Genomic DNA, 16,283 nt, shown 5'->3' on the forward strand with positions numbered 1-16,283 from the left:
TTCCAAATAGAGAAAACTCCATTTTTTAATGATTTTTTCTTAGACTTAATTTTAATTTTAGTTAACCCTTTCGCTACATTGTATCCATATGGATACATTTTAGATTTTTGCACATAACTTCGATATTTATGAATATTTTTAAAGAATTGTCTATTTGAGTCTATCTTTGGAATATATTTAGAGATGTTTACAATTTATTTCAGTGAATTATTGCTATTCGTGTTCGATTAATAACAATTTGAAAATGTGTGTAAATAGATTTTTGAATCCAAATATTTTTTTTTTAAAAAAGTGTCTCCGATTTTTTGCCTATAAAATTTGTAAAAACTATAATTTTATAATAAAAATGTTTTAGAATGAATGAAAACCAAGAAATAAACATTATTCAGATCAACTTTAGTTTGAATGGAAATGTGAAATTCAAACAGAAAGAAGTTATAGAAACCCTTGAGAATATAAACCCTGCAGGATATGTCAATAGTGATTGTACTAGTGACTTATTAGACCCCAGACAATGCTATTTGCTATAGACATTTCACATGTGCGTGCCATTGGTAGTACTATTTACTACGTACTTCTTTTGGGACCATATGTAAACATTGAAATCAGAGACTCTCTAGTACATTTTAGTAATTCTAATCTACACTTTTGGTACTTTCTAGAAGTAGATAATGAAACTTCGTATTAAAAAACGAATTCATAACTGTTGGAAGAGTGCTCCTCAAATTCATCAAAGACAAATAGAAAAATGTAGATGATTCGTTGACAATGTCGCCAAAAAGTCAACAGAATAGTCGACAAAACTGGTGACTTGGAGACTTGACTTGTCCCCAGGCTTCCTTCAGGGAAAGATCTCATTTAAATTTCAAAACAAATGTTCAATACATACATACAATACAATGGAAACTATTCCAAATATTCTATTAAGGGATGAAAATCTTAAGAAATTTTTATTTTGTTAGTAACTATTTCAAAAAGACATATTTACATTAACAAAAAAAATTAGAACATTATTATATCTTGCAGTGAAAAACTGACCCAAACATGACTTAGTCTCTTTCCCCTCGACCGTCTTACAAATGTTCTGCCATTACTGCTTCTAAAATTGTATTTGTATTCATCCGAAAAGAGAACAGTATTCCAGTTTAACGGAAATAACCAATCAAGACCAGCCTCATTTGCCCTTCGACTAACTTTTCGAGAACTTATTTCCAATTTTTTGATTATTGATAACTTCCCTGGGAGTAATTTTCGGGAATTTCTGAAACTCTATTGCTATTAAATTATCTTGTCTTGAAGTTGTTTTACTAGGTTTTCCTTCCAAATATTGACACTTTTTAATAATTTTTGAAACTGTTGATTTATTAATTGAATATTTATCACAAATAGTTTTCTACTTTTATCCAGCATTAAAATTGTTTATTATTTTGGTTTTTCAATATTTGCAAATATTGACTTGACTAGCCATTTTTACTAACAAGTTAAACAAAAACTTTAGGCCTGTTTCACGATGCCGAAAGAAAAATAATTCGAACAAATTTGTATGAAAACCATTCGAAAGAATTTAAAAAACTGAGTGTTTTTCATAAAATTTTTTTCGACTCATTTTTCTTTCGACATCCACGAGGCAGTTATTGTACGAAAAAAAATATCAAAATAATGTAAATATTGAAATAGCGGTAAAACATGATACTTTTTTTTTTACATATTTTTCTTACATATTCTCTTTCATATCCTTTCTTGAATAATTTTAAAAGTTTCCATTGTTTTGCCAATGCAATTCTAAAACCTGAATTTAACTTAGAAATACATATAGGTACATACATTTATATTTGGAAAAAGGTCATGTTGTTGCAAACTGATATTACAGAATATTGATTCCAAAACAAGTTTCCATTGTATTTTCACTATCTGTGTTTTCCAATTCAATAACATCCAAATTAAATTAAGGTTTATATTCAAATTGTAATATTATTTTGAATCTCTAACCCCCAATAATAGTTATACTAACAGTTTTCATAGAAAAATAATTTTAACCGACAGTATAGCTATTAGTTAACACATAACCAAACTTCGTGTTAATGAGGGTAACTACAATAAATTTTTAGTCTTTTCTTAATTTGAAGAAGAAAAAAAAAATAAATTGGTTACAAACAATTTGATTTGTTAACGAAATGATGAAATTTTTAAACAAATTCCCAGAAATTAAAATATTTTCTTTAGCAAAATACTTAATAGCACTCAATTACGCATCCCTGACATAAATGTTCAAAGACAAAATGAGCTCTGGCTCTTAAAAATAATAGAGAAGTATTTATAAAAAAAGTAAAAATTTAGAAAAACATGAATTTAATAAAAATACATGGCTTAAAATAAAATATTAAAAAAATTATTATTAAAGCTATTATATGTTATTGTTATGGTTCTTGGCCACCATCTTCCTGTTAAATTAAAGAGTACTAAATGGTTTGCTTTCAAATAAAGAGAGTCAAGTCTGTAAATGTTTGTAAACAAAACGGAAATGCGTAGTTGTATGCATTTTAACGTTGTTACAATAGCAACTACGTACATATATGTAAATGAAAATGAATGTAAACAACGCAGTTACTTGTTATTGTTGTTGTATTTTAGGGTGTAAACAAAAACACTCCAAGAAATAATAGTGGTGAAAAAGAAGATAAGAAAAGTCTTTAATCAAAATTTTTAATAGGGTAATCTTGTAAAAAGGATTATTGCTATGGTTTTCACCCTGCAAAAAAAAAATGACAAGCAAATTTGTGTTAATGAGAAGATATATCAGGTACATGTCTAAATTGAAATTTGAAAACTTACTGATTAGGGATAAAGGAAGTTAGTTTATAGTGTATTTTCTATGTAATATAATAGTAATATTTTTAAATAACCATAAGAATAAAATCTTTAAATACCAGACAGGGATGAAAAGACTTTATTATGGAAAATGTTAGTATACATACGCACATTTTATATAAATTTCCCTCAGATGATGACTATTTTTAGATTAGTCACAATATGTTGAAAAACTCAACACAAAGATTTCAAAAACAAGTGACGGCAAGACAAAGAATTGTTAGATTTTTGAAAAATAAATAAAAACACATATTGTCACGTAATAAAGTAACATACTGTTAAAGCAGCTAATGCTGCTGCGTACTGCCTGTTGCCGCTGCTGCAAAAGTACAAAAAAGGATATTGACCGAACGATTTGAAAAAAAGCAACGTTTTTATAATAAAGAAACTGCAATAAAACACGTTTGATTTGTTATTTTTTGTTTTGCTTTTTTTATTGAAAAGCAAATGAAACAAAATCTACAAACTGTATAAAAAGTGAGTGTAAAAATTTAATGGAGTGAGTTTTTTTCAATGCAAGTTTGTTTAGGCTAGATTTTGTTAAATTTATTTGTATATTTAGCACGTTTTTTTTTATATAGCTTTTTGTATTAATAATTTATTTTTGCTTGTTTAAACAAAAAGCTGTCAAACTGAGAGAGAGAATTTTTTGATAAGCTTGAGTGCAATTTGCTTTTAGTACTCATTGTGTTTACGCTCAACTGCATAGGGCTTTGTTATTGTTGAAGTATTTGTTGGAATCTTAGTGGGCTACACTGAAAGAAATTAAATACAAAGAGCGAGATTGAAAAAAAAATTTAAGTCCAGGGGGTTATTGCGTAAATCGATTAGATAGAAAACATTTTTGAAATTCAATGTAGGTATTAAAACCCGTTTCATTTCGAATTACAAATAACGAATTATTCACGAAAAATATATATGTACCTAAATCATGAAATTACAGGTTTCTAAACCGCTGTGTGTTCTTAAATTCATTTTAAATGATAAATCACTTAAAAGAACATTTTTCAAATACAATTGGAATCAACAAGGTCATTGGCAACCATATAAAGTTGATTACTATCATAGAGAAATTGGCCTGGAATTTATCATCAAAATTTATTGGATTGAAATATTCGGATTGTTTTTTCTTTACATGTCAAATTTGTATATATTTTTCAAAATATTTTCTAATTTTTAACAAAATTATTTGTATTTGTATAAACTATTAAAATATCTTAATAAATTGTTAAAATTTTAACGCAAAACTAAACTAATTTCTGTTTTCTATGGTTTATTTGCAGGTCTTATTTCTACAGCCAAATTTCTTAAGACAAGAAAAACTGAAAAAGAAATTGGACTCAATATATAAACAGAAAAATAAACAGTTTAAACAAAATATAACAAAATATATTTAATAGAATACAAGATTTTCTTTAAATATCGCAAAAAAACAAAAACAAAAAAGAATTAAAGAAAAAGTGCAAAAATCTTAATTTTGAATTGAATATATAAAAAAAATATTGAAAAAATAGTGTTTTTTAAGTGAAATACTGGAATTTCAATCTTAACAAAAAAAAAACAAAAAACTTGAAAATTTTTCAAATTAAAAACGTAAAAAAAATAAAACGCGTAAATCTGGTTAAATAATAAACAAATTAAACGTGTTGCGACGGGGGCATGTTTAGTGGGATTGAATGTGCGGTTAAGTGTCGTCTATGGCCGAGTCCGTTAATTGTCAATCGCTCTCTGCAGTGACGGAGGGGCACGACGGCAGCATATTGGTATATGCACAAAATACAACAGCAGCAACATTAAATAATACAACAAAAACAACGGCCAAACATAGACGTGGTGGTCGCCAGCAACAACAGCAACATCATCAACAACAGCATCAACAAAACAAACAACAACAATCCCATAATAACAATAACAATATTAGCAAAAACTTAACCGTTTCTCAATCCACAACCGATAAACGTTCACGCAGCAAGTCACGCTCTTCAGCACATCAAGAACACCAGCAACAACAACAATCACCTTTTAATACCAGCAACAATTCCAATAATAACATTAGTAGTGTTAGTAATAGTAATAATCGTACTTCATCACGTAATTCAACTTTTAACGCTTCAACATCATCATCGTCAGCAGTTATATCACCTGCTTCGCCAATAACTCCACCACCCTCTACACGTAGTGAACGTAAACGTCATTACGCTGATAAGACAGCAATAACAACTTCTGCTCCATCTACAAATTATTGTGAGTACATACAATTAGTAAATAGTATGTGTATGATTTTAATTGCTATTGCCCAAATTTTAGTTTAGACTTAAACATTTTTTTTTGTTAAAATATTTGAAAGAAATACAGTTAACAATAACTAGAGAGATATTGGAAGAATTCGAATTTTTATCAGTGTATGTACTAGAAAAACGTAATTTATTTATACTTATTTTTTATTCATTCTAATTCAGTTCATTGATTTAATAATACAGCTCGGTATATTCTTCTCTTAAAAAAAAGTCCAAACGGTTTTCAAGGTCATTTAATTTTACCCTCTACTCTCCCCATTTATGCTAGATAGCATTTTAATTGTTATCCAAAATAGATATTCTCTTTGATTACTTTTCATAACAGTGTTTAAACTAACGGGTTAGACAGCATTGCCTTTAAGAGAAGTTCACCTATTTACCGAGATAGCACTAGGATGATTAATATTATTTATTTTTAAATCGACCCTCCTTAGGAGATATATAATCGCAGCTATGAATGTATAATTTTTTTTCATTTTATTCAAACTTAAAGACATGTTTTAATCAACAATTTTCAGAATTTTAATGTGTTATAATATTGCTATATAAGTTTGTCATTCCGTTTTAATTTCCACAATATAATTTTCCGACCCTATAAAGTATATATATTCTGGATCCTTATAGATAGCGGAGTCGATTAAGCGATGTCCGTCTGTCTGTTCAAATCAATTTTCCGAATCCCCCAAATAACTTACATACACGATTCATACATCAATATCTCCGGAATTCTTCCGGTTGATCGGCTGCTATTTAAAATAGAGAAAATCGGTCCACAAATGGCTGAGATATAAGGAAAAAAACAGGACAACCTCGATTTTTGACCTATATCTGGATTACTAAGTCATTAATATAGACAATATAGATATATACACATCTGCTCAAAATAATAGATACACCAAAATTTATTTTTTAAAAACGAAAAAAAATAATGGTATATTGTAAAATTATAAAAAAAATTCAGTCGATTTTTATTTATAGTTAAAAGGAGAGTAAAAAACAAAAACAAAATATCTCATAATTAATAATAAATATTATAAAGTAAATTAAATTTCTTAAATTTCGAAAAATTTGGTGCTCATAATAATAGATACATTTTTAAAAATTCTTATTAAACAAAAGCTAATAAATTTTATCTTAAAAAAATTAGTTTATTATTAAAGTAAAGCTAGTATCCAGTATATCCACCTTTGTTTTGTAAAACTTTCTCCACTCTTCTGGGCATACTGGATATCAAGTTCTGACACTTCTCCAATGGAATCTCGTACCATATTTTTTGCGTTTTCTCCCATAAATCGTCTTTATTTTTGAAAACTTCCTTCGAAAGCCTTATCTTTAATTCACTCCACAAGTTTTCTATTGGGTTTAAATCAGGGGATTGGCTGGGCCAGCTTAAAACAGGTACTTTATTCTCCAAGAACCAGTTTTTAACTAATCTTGAACTATGTTTTGGGTCGTTGTCCTGCTGGAATGTCCATATTAATGGCATATTTTCCGATGCATATGGAAGCATTACGTTTTCCAATATGTCTCTATACCCACTAGCATTCATGGTATCTTCTATTCGGAATATCGGACCAACACCATTCCATGAAAAGCAACCCCAAACCATTATGTTTCCCCCGCCATGTTTTACCGTCTTTTTTGTAAATTTAACGTGGAATTCTTTTCCTTTTGGTCGGCGTACATTTCTTTGGCAGTCGTTTCCAAACAAATTTATTTTTGTTTCGTCGCTCCATAAAATATTTCTCCATTTTTTTTCGCCTTCACACCCGGACCATTGTAAGTGCTCTTTAGCAAATTCTAATATTGTCTTGATATTTTTTTGGCGCATTAGTGGCACTTTTCTGGCAATTCTTCCCGGCAATTTAGCTTGTAAAAGACGACGACGAACTGTTTGTGGACTGATTTCGTTACATAGCTCCGCAGAAATAGCTTTCGATGATATGAAAGGGTCTTTTTTAACCATAAGGACGATCCGCCTATCTGTTTCTGGACTGGTTTTCTTTGGTCTACCGCGAGTTTCTCTTTTTTGTTTTTTAGATAAAGCATTTTGGACAAAATGTAAAGATCTTCCTATGCTCTTTGCTATTTCCCGTAATGATTTTCCTTGATTTCTCATCGTTTGAAAAATTTTTTTCTCATCTTCGGTACAATGATGATTTCGTCCCATTTTCTTCAAAAGAGTCCTATTTTTTATAAAATTGTTGCTAAAATTTAAATTATACTTACTGTTTCACGTAAATAGGAACAAAAAATTGCACAAAAAAAAAAATTGTATATAAACAAATTACAAATTACTGATGTGTATCTATTTTTATGAGCAAATAATTTTTTGTAATTCAAATAAATTCGTTTTTAAAAATCAACATGAAAGCAAATAGTTGCCAGATTTTTGACTGACATGACATTGCCAGATAGAAATTTTAATAATATGATGTATTCTTAACGCTTGCGAGGAAATTTTCAATGTTACCGCCATTTAAATTTTTTCCAATTAGGTGTATCTATTATTTTGAGCAGATGTGTATATAATGATAGATATTTCAAATACCTTTGCAACGACGTACATAAAACCATAGTAAGTTGGATCTACATTGGGTCAAAATCGGAAAAAATATTTTTTTAACCCGAATTTTTTTTTTACCAAAAGTTTTTTTTCGCTAAATATTAAAAAAAATTTAAATAAAAAAAATAATTTTTTTAAATTTTAAAAAACAATTCGAAAGAAAATTTTTCCAAAAAAATTAAAAAAAACAACTTTGGAAAAAAAAAAAATTTGGTAATTTGGTGAAGGGTATATAAGATTCGGCAGGTTTGCTCAAAAATGTAAACTATAACGATTAATTTTTTTAAATTTTTAAAGTGTCAATGATGATATTGACAGATTAAGTCTGAAATCTGGAAATAGTCAGTTGATAATTAAGCATTACGGTTGAAATAACCGAATTTTTTTCACTCAACCACAGCTGAAAAATTCGGTCATTAAGATTGAAACAATCTGAAATTGTTTGTTCTTAAAGGAATTATTAAGGTGCAAAATATTGCAAATACTTCATGTTTAGAGAAGTATATAATAATAATAGTGGTTTAAATTTGCAGATTTAGGTCAAGCAGCTCACTTGGCATATGCCTTGGAATATTTAACCAGGTGGCAGCGTAACGCCAGCTGACTATATTTTGCTCTACTCATGTTTTGCCTTGTGAAATGTCAAAAACTAGTTCACAAACATTTTTAAATTTGTTATAAGATTAAAAATATTATTTGTTAAAAAAAAATATTTCATTTATAAAAGTGCGTTGTTATTTTTTTTTGACAGTTTACACGGTTTTACACAAACAAAAATGACTATTGTTCTTGTATTGTTGTAATTGTTGTAGTTACGCTGCCACCTTGTTAATACTTCTTGCTTGGGTCCATTCAAAATTGATCCCATTGTGATACCTCAGGGGTAAACAGCAGGTTATTTGTAATACGTCCGTTGTCTCCAAGGTGAACCAACCAGATTCTCTGATGAAGGAGTAGATTCGTTTTAGATTAAACATTGGACACGATAGGAATAGGATTCCATTGATACGTTCCCTCAAGTTTGTCAGAGCCGGGCATAGGCAGAACAGATGAGACACAGTCTCCTCCTCATCTTCATTATGATAGCTTTTACAGTAGTCGTAGTACCGTAGGCCCAGTCTTCTAGAATGTCGTTGAGGCACCACTTATGAATCAGCCTATACGGCAGCGTTCAGAGGTGGAATGCAACAGCCAAGAGCCAGCAAACGGAATAAAAAAAGGACCAAAGCGACACATACATATTTAGTCAAATCCTTTAGCGAGATGGTCAAAGACAACCTTGTTAGGGCGATTATTGATAGCATAGCGCATAATAATTAAAATCTGTCCACAACTTATGATTTTATAATGAAAGATAAAACAAATACCCCCTAATAATATTTCAAATTTGTTTCCCATATTTTGGCAAAAAGTCTTCTATGAATTTTTAAATTATTAAAAATTGTATACATTTTTGAAAAGAATACACAATTTCCTATATGTTGATATATAATATATATATGTTATTTTTTCCACTAGTCAAATTTATGGATTCAAAATCAACAACAAACTGAAAATTTACAGAATCCTGCCTCTTGTTTTGTACAAAAAAAATCTTGTTTTGTAATATGTTTTTATGCACTGCATTGCCTGTTTCTCTAAATGCGAACGAACATTTTCTTTCGTATTTTATGTTGAAAACAACAAAAAAATTTAAAATTTATTTATTGTTTTCGTTCGTTCGCATTTAGAGAAACAGGCAGTTAAAACATTTATTTTGAAGTATAATTTGGTGAAGGGTATATAAGATTCGGCACAGCCTCTCAGCCATTTGTGGACCGAAATCAACTTTTTGAAAACCCCAAATAACGTACCTACAGTATTGGCCATAACTAAAGCACCCCCTCAATAGATTTTTTCAAAACATAATTTTTTTGATCAAAAATGCTTTTTTGAATTCTGATTTGTATATATTATTAGCTTATATTGTTAATATTATTAATATAACATTCATTTAGTAAAAGATAATTTTATGAACAATTAATTTAAAATGATAAATCATATAAAAACTCAAAACGCAACGGACAAAACAAAAGCACCCTCTTATAAGATGTTTAAAAATTTGACTCTGCAGTGTATATTTGCAATGTGAGTTATCGGGAATCGCAATGAATGGACTTAAAAATTCCAGAAGATAAAAATAATGGAAGGCGTAGTGTGTATAATTTAAGTTTGATACAGTTTCTTGTAATAAAAACAATGGCATGGAAAAAGTACTTCAGTGAATTTAAAATTAAAGTTATTGAGGACTTGAAGACGGCCTTATCACGACATGAATTGAGTAAATAATATTCAATTAACAGATCAGTTTTTTTCAGGCTCATTTCAAAGTTTTTGCAGACTGGTCGCATATCAACGGTGCATTCTGGAGTACTTCCACGAAAAAAAAACGACAATATGATTCCTTGATCAAAAGACCAATTCAAAAAGATCCTACAGCATAATCTAGTCAAGTATGAACAAGTTTAAGATTATGCGTTAGCGAATGAACAATCCGTTGAAGAACAGTAGAAGTCGGATTATTCGGTTGACGACCAGCAAAAAAACCCTTTATATCAGCTAAGAACAACAAAGCTAGACTGGAGTTTGCCAAGGCGCACATCGACTAGAGTGTCCAAAAATGGAAGACAGTACTGTTCACTGACGAATCCAAATACAACTTAAAAAGATCCGATGGAATAAGGCGTGTACGCAGACCAAAAGGAGAAAGACTGATGAAGTATGGCAAAGGAACAACTAAACATGGATGAGGCAATGTAATGGTTTGGGGTTGCTTTTCTACAATGAGAACTTGAGGGATATTGTTAATATGAAAATAAAACGTGAAAATTGCCGAAATAAGGATCGGAAATTTTCACGATTTATTTCAAGCCGTTAAAATAGCCTGGGAAGGAATATTGCAAGACAAGATAAAAAACTTAATATCTTCTATGCCTATGTGATGTGCTTGTGTCATCCAATGCAAAGGAATTGCAACAAAATAGTAATTAAAATTAGTGTTATATTATATCCATCAAGGGGTGCTTTAGTTTTGTCCGTTTCATTTTCTACCTTGAAATATTTTTTGATTTTAAGTTACCACTTATTGAAAGATTAACTTTAAAAGTATTTGTTTATCAATAATAAACATATTAACAAATGAATATAATACATACTCGAAATTTAAAACATTGTTTTTATAAAAGAAAATATATGAAAAAAATTCACTGAGGGGGTGCTTTAGTTATGGCCGATACTGTACATATTAGTTAAACATTTGGAAAAGTTTGCATTGTATATAAATAATTACTTATATTAAGATAAAGTTTTTGTTATTGCTTTTCTAAGAAATTATATAATTCTTTTACATATTGTTATTATTTTGTATTCCCAATTTAATTGAAATATTTTTGTTCTTTTTTAGCCTCATCATCTATTGGTGATCATCCTACAGATTTAACGTCACCTTTAAAGAAACGGCGTTATCATAATCACAGCTTACAGGATACAGACTCAACACCTTTATCGACCACAAGCGGTAATAGTAGCAGTGGTAGTAAATACAATACTCCGAGGGAACAAGAAGGTGATTGTGTAGCACGAAGAACTCGTTCAAAAACCGTCTCACCAGAAGAACCAACCACTAGTAGTGGTGTAGGTGGTTATACAAGCAGTGCATACAATCAAAGACGGGCAAGTTATACAAAAGCAACACCAACACAACAACTGCAGCAGCAACAATATCAAAAATTGTGTTTTGAAACACCACAACGCAGTACAGCAGCGACAACAGCAACAAATAACGGCGGTAGCAGCAGCAGCAGCACCAATACAAACAATAATAATAATAATAACAAGAGTAAAAGTAATTTATTAAATTATTATCGTAAAACACGTAAAATCAGTCATAGTCGTTCAACGTCAGCAACAACAACAACAACTGCAGCAGCAACAGCCACAACAAACGCAAACAATACAACAAAGAGAGCACAAGCTTTGAACGTTTCAATCTCTTCAATTAGCGACGAAAGTTCGGATACGAGTAGTAGCGAAATCCAGCAACAACAGCAACTAAAGCACCAGCAGAAACAAACAAAAACAAACGCCTTTACGTCTGAAGAAAAATATAAATTTAAATCGTCCACCGGATCGTCAAGACACAACAAACGGAATTATAGAAATCAAAATAATAAAATAAATAAGAAAAAATCAACAGCCACCGCTACAACAACCACATCATCAGCGCGCAGTAACCAGAAAATTGAATGTAGTAGTAGTAACGTTGTTGCCGATAAGAAACAACAACATCATCATCAACAACAGCAACAGCAAAATAAAAATTTCTTATCAATTGTGGGAAATAAAACGAAATTAAATACAAAAGCAACACATACTACTGCGTCTTCAACAACCGCATCTGGTACTGGAACTGGTTCACATACAACAACAACACTTGCCACAGAAAGTGCCACAACCTCGGCAACCAACACATTTGGCTCGACCCACGATCAGCAGGAACAATCGCAATCACCACCAACCTTACATTTAGATAAAATTTCCAAATACCGCAAAAGTCTACGAACTTATCAAAACTTTTTAAACAATTTAACAGACGAGCTAAATACCGTCACACAAACGCACGGCCAAACAAACGAAACGAACGCAGTTGTCGTTGGTGATAATCTTCAACTAGCCAATACTAGTAAAAACTCCACTACCAACAGCAGCAGCAACAACAACAACAACAACAACAACATTAATAATACGGAGTCACAACGCAGTAGCTCCTCAGCGTATCATTGTAATATCGATAAAGAACTATTTCTGGCCGCTGACATTTCGACCGAAGAGGAGGAGGACGACGATAACACAGCCGACGAGGAAGTTGTTGAAGAAGAAGAGCAGATCGAAGAGGACGAGGAGAATAACGTCGACGACGACGAGAATATTACAGGCGGCGACGCTGACAATAACGACGACGTCGAAGAAGAAGAGGTCGTTGACGAAGACGAGGAAATTGAACTACTCGACGAAGACGACGACGAGGAGGAAGAGGACGACGACGATATCGGCGACGAAGAGGAGGATATCGACGACGAAGAAATTGAGGAGGAGGAAGAAGATCTAGACGACGATATACACGACTCAGTACTTGCTATCAGAGGTAAGTTTGAGTTCAAAATTCTCATGTTTAATCTAAATGTACTTTATTTTTTTTTAATACACACTTAATTGTTTTTATAACAATAACCATAATAAGCTAGAAAAAAACAATAACAACAAAAAATAAAATAATATTTCTATAATAATAATAAAAACAAGTGTGCCTGTGCAGAAACAATTTTATTGTTGTTCTCTTATTTTTATTTTATTTTCATTTCTTTTATTTGCTCTAAGTAAATGATATTTGTTTTTTATTGTTTTCGTCTGTCCGTATGAGATTGATACGAATACGCGAAAAAAGTAACAGAAAAAAACAAACAAAATTTAATTTTCAATTTTCACATTCTATTTGTTTTTGTTTGTTTAATTATTTGTTGCATACTTTATAATTTAAACATTTCTTTTTTTTATTTTATTTATTTTGTATTTTCGTTTGTAAATTTGTTTTTCTTTTCTTAATAATTTTGTTGTATTGTTGTTTTTGTTTATTTTGTTTTTTTTTGCTCCTATGCCTACATATACTACATACTATTTATAATTGATTTTCTTTGTATTTATTATTGGTATGATTTTTATTTCGTTTTATTTTATTTATTAGTAAAAAACAAATATTTAATAAAATGTCCATTGATTTTTCTTTGTTCTGTCTACCACTGATTCACTGTTAATCGTTAAATAACCACAGATTTAATTCATAGAAGATTCTGCGAAATATCTTGTTAGACATTATTTTTTTTATAAAAAAAAATCTTTAATACGTATTTATATGATGTGTATGATATAACCTGTGAGTTTGTGGAATTTAAATTTCTGTGTCGTTAATTCGTTAGTTCAATATTGTTAATTTATATAGTATTGATCGAAACCTGATAAAAAATATAGTCTTACACATGATTTTTAAAATGATTTATTTAATATTAAACATTTTAATTTACAAATTTAATTTTTATTAAAAGTTTAATTCCAGTTCTTTTCATAAGATTACTTTTATGGCGTGGTGTCTATAAGATTTGTTAGTATTGATTCCTCGGATCAATGTTATTACCAATATGCCGAGCTCCCTGCCCTTCAAAATTCCAAAATGTTTTCAATGGTATTTAAGTCTGTTGTTGTAGCAGCAGTGATTGTTGAGTTGACAGCCCTTGGTCGAGTGAACTCGGGTCATTCCGGTGCGTAGAACCGGCTGTCATGGGAATTTAAGTCTGTAGATTGAGGTGGTTAATTCAAGACTTCAATCCCATTATAATATAACAAATCTTTGACAAACTTTGACAATGAAATACCCATCGAAATGGCATTTCCCACTCAGCATATTGAATGTGGTTGGCTAAAATGCGGTTGGCTATAAAGAAAACGATCCGTTTTTAATTGTATTTCAACAAAAGGGCCAACTCCACTCCAAAGAAAACAAACTAAAAAGTAACAATGGAAATTTAGGTTTCATTTTTTTTAGTGACTCAGAATGTTATTGTTTATTACTGCTTCACAGTGAAGATGCTTTGAACCAATTGATGATTCAATCGGCTCCTATGTTGCCATTCCCTTGTAACCTAATAAAGCTTACATAAATTATATACAGCAGTAACATTTTTTTTTACCCTTCATAATGTAAGGTTCTACATATAAAAGTTTGCAATTTTGTAGCAATTGAACTAATAGTTTAAACGGTATCTACGTTCCCTACTTTAAAGTATTGGCCATTGTCCTTTTCCCATCTTTTCGGCAACAAATAGATTCAGCGCCAAAGGAACTGCTCATCTTTTGAGGCCAAGAGCGTATCAGGTCAATTTCCGATACTCTGTTCTAAAGTGAAGCGTATCCCAGTGAGAGCGATCTGCATCTATCGATACAAATAGTAATCGCATCCACTTCTTTCTAAATAGTTTTGTAACAGCATGTGGTCAAGCGTTATCATGATGGAATATTACAGTTTTATGCCCGGACGTATATTCTGCAACCCAATGTTCGCTTCAAACGAATCATTTGCATTCTATACAGGTTGCCTGGGATGGTCTGGTCAGATTTCAGCAGCTCATAATAGATAGGATCCTTTTTTGGTTGGCCTTGGCGATTTTTGTCTTCCGTGTCAAAACCGATGGATGTTTCAGCGGCACTTTTTTTCAAATTAAAGAAGTAAAGCAAAACTTTCCGCATATGACGCAATTTATTAAAAACAAGAACCGCTTTCAATAGATACATTATCTGTCGTGAATCCCGCATTTTTTTTAGTTATACACCCAATAAAAGTAAAATATTTGAATTCGTAGGTCATATTTAAAAACTGGGGCCGAATTACCGCATTCGATATCGAGTAAAATTTGTTGTAAATTTCTTATTTGAGATTTTATCATAATTTCGATATCGAAATCATTTTTCATTGATATGTTTTAGTGTTTCATTATTGACGAATTCATTCGAATTTTGTGCTATTGCTTCTGAAAATGACATTCAGTTTGAACTATTCCAAGTTTTTTTTAGCTGGGTTATTAATTGCAATTTTAATACAAGTCAAAGAAAAATCAATAAATATTTTACAACGTAATTGTGTTACCCCATTACTTTTGTGTATATTTATGTATTTATTTGTATAATTTGTTTTTCTGTATAATTTTTTTAAATCTATTTTATTCATTTAATATGTGTATATAAAAACTATAGTTTTTTTTATATATATTTATAACGATTTCCTTTAAACATAAAAACCAACTGTGTTTTTTATATGACAAAACAATCACAGGGCCAAATATACTCTCTATATCAATTTTATATGGAATTTTACAGTGCTGTCACCTTTTTTTATAAATATAATAATAATAATAATGATAAAAAGAAAAATACATTTTAGTAACATAAAACTAGAAACCCTAGTTAGTGTCATTAATTGCATTATGGAAATACCCAAAAGTTTCTAATCTGTAAATACACCTCACCAATAAACAGCCAACCTATCAAACCCTCTCTCTACCAGCCACATACATATCCAATCATTCTACATATATTCCATATAACTACATAAAGAATTAAACATTTCTTGTAATATTGTAAATAAAACAAATATTTATTACCTACCTTGTTTAAAAACTCACCTACTTACATACATTTAAATGCATTTAAATCAAGAGCTCTAAATCATTTTACTAAACAAAAAAACCAACCATTTGTGTTTTTATAATTTTATATTGTGTTTTATTACAACAACAAAAAAAGCATTAAATAAAAGCTTGTTGCATTATTAACCCTTAATTAAGCATTTGTATTACAACTTAATGTTATAATTACTTTGAAATATTTTATATTCTAGAAAATAGTGAATATACACTTCTTGTTTTTTTTTCTATATACATATATAGCAAAAAGAAAAACATACATAC

The 16,283-nt window shown here is 30.1% G+C and overlaps 1 protein-coding gene across 3 annotated transcripts in view; it reads left to right on the forward strand.

Annotated features, from left to right (window-relative positions):
• Positions 1-16,283, forward strand: part of ctrip (E3 ubiquitin-protein ligase ctrip) — a 96,249-nt gene that overhangs the window by 55,764 nt on the left and 24,202 nt on the right. For all 3 annotated transcript variants that reach the window (XM_065508979.1, XM_065508987.1, XM_065508996.1), the window contains exons 2-3: positions 4,152-5,112; positions 11,174-12,913. In XM_065508979.1, the coding sequence (XP_065365051.1) occupies positions 4,566-5,112; positions 11,174-12,913 (2,287 nt within the window). In that variant the 5' untranslated portion in view covers positions 4,152-4,565. The remainder of the gene's footprint in view (positions 1-4,151; positions 5,113-11,173; positions 12,914-16,283) is intronic.

Source organism: Calliphora vicina, chromosome 1, assembly GCF_958450345.1.
Source record: "Calliphora vicina chromosome 1, idCalVici1.1, whole genome shotgun sequence".
Classification (NCBI taxonomy): domain Eukaryota; kingdom Metazoa; phylum Arthropoda; class Insecta; order Diptera; family Calliphoridae; genus Calliphora; species Calliphora vicina.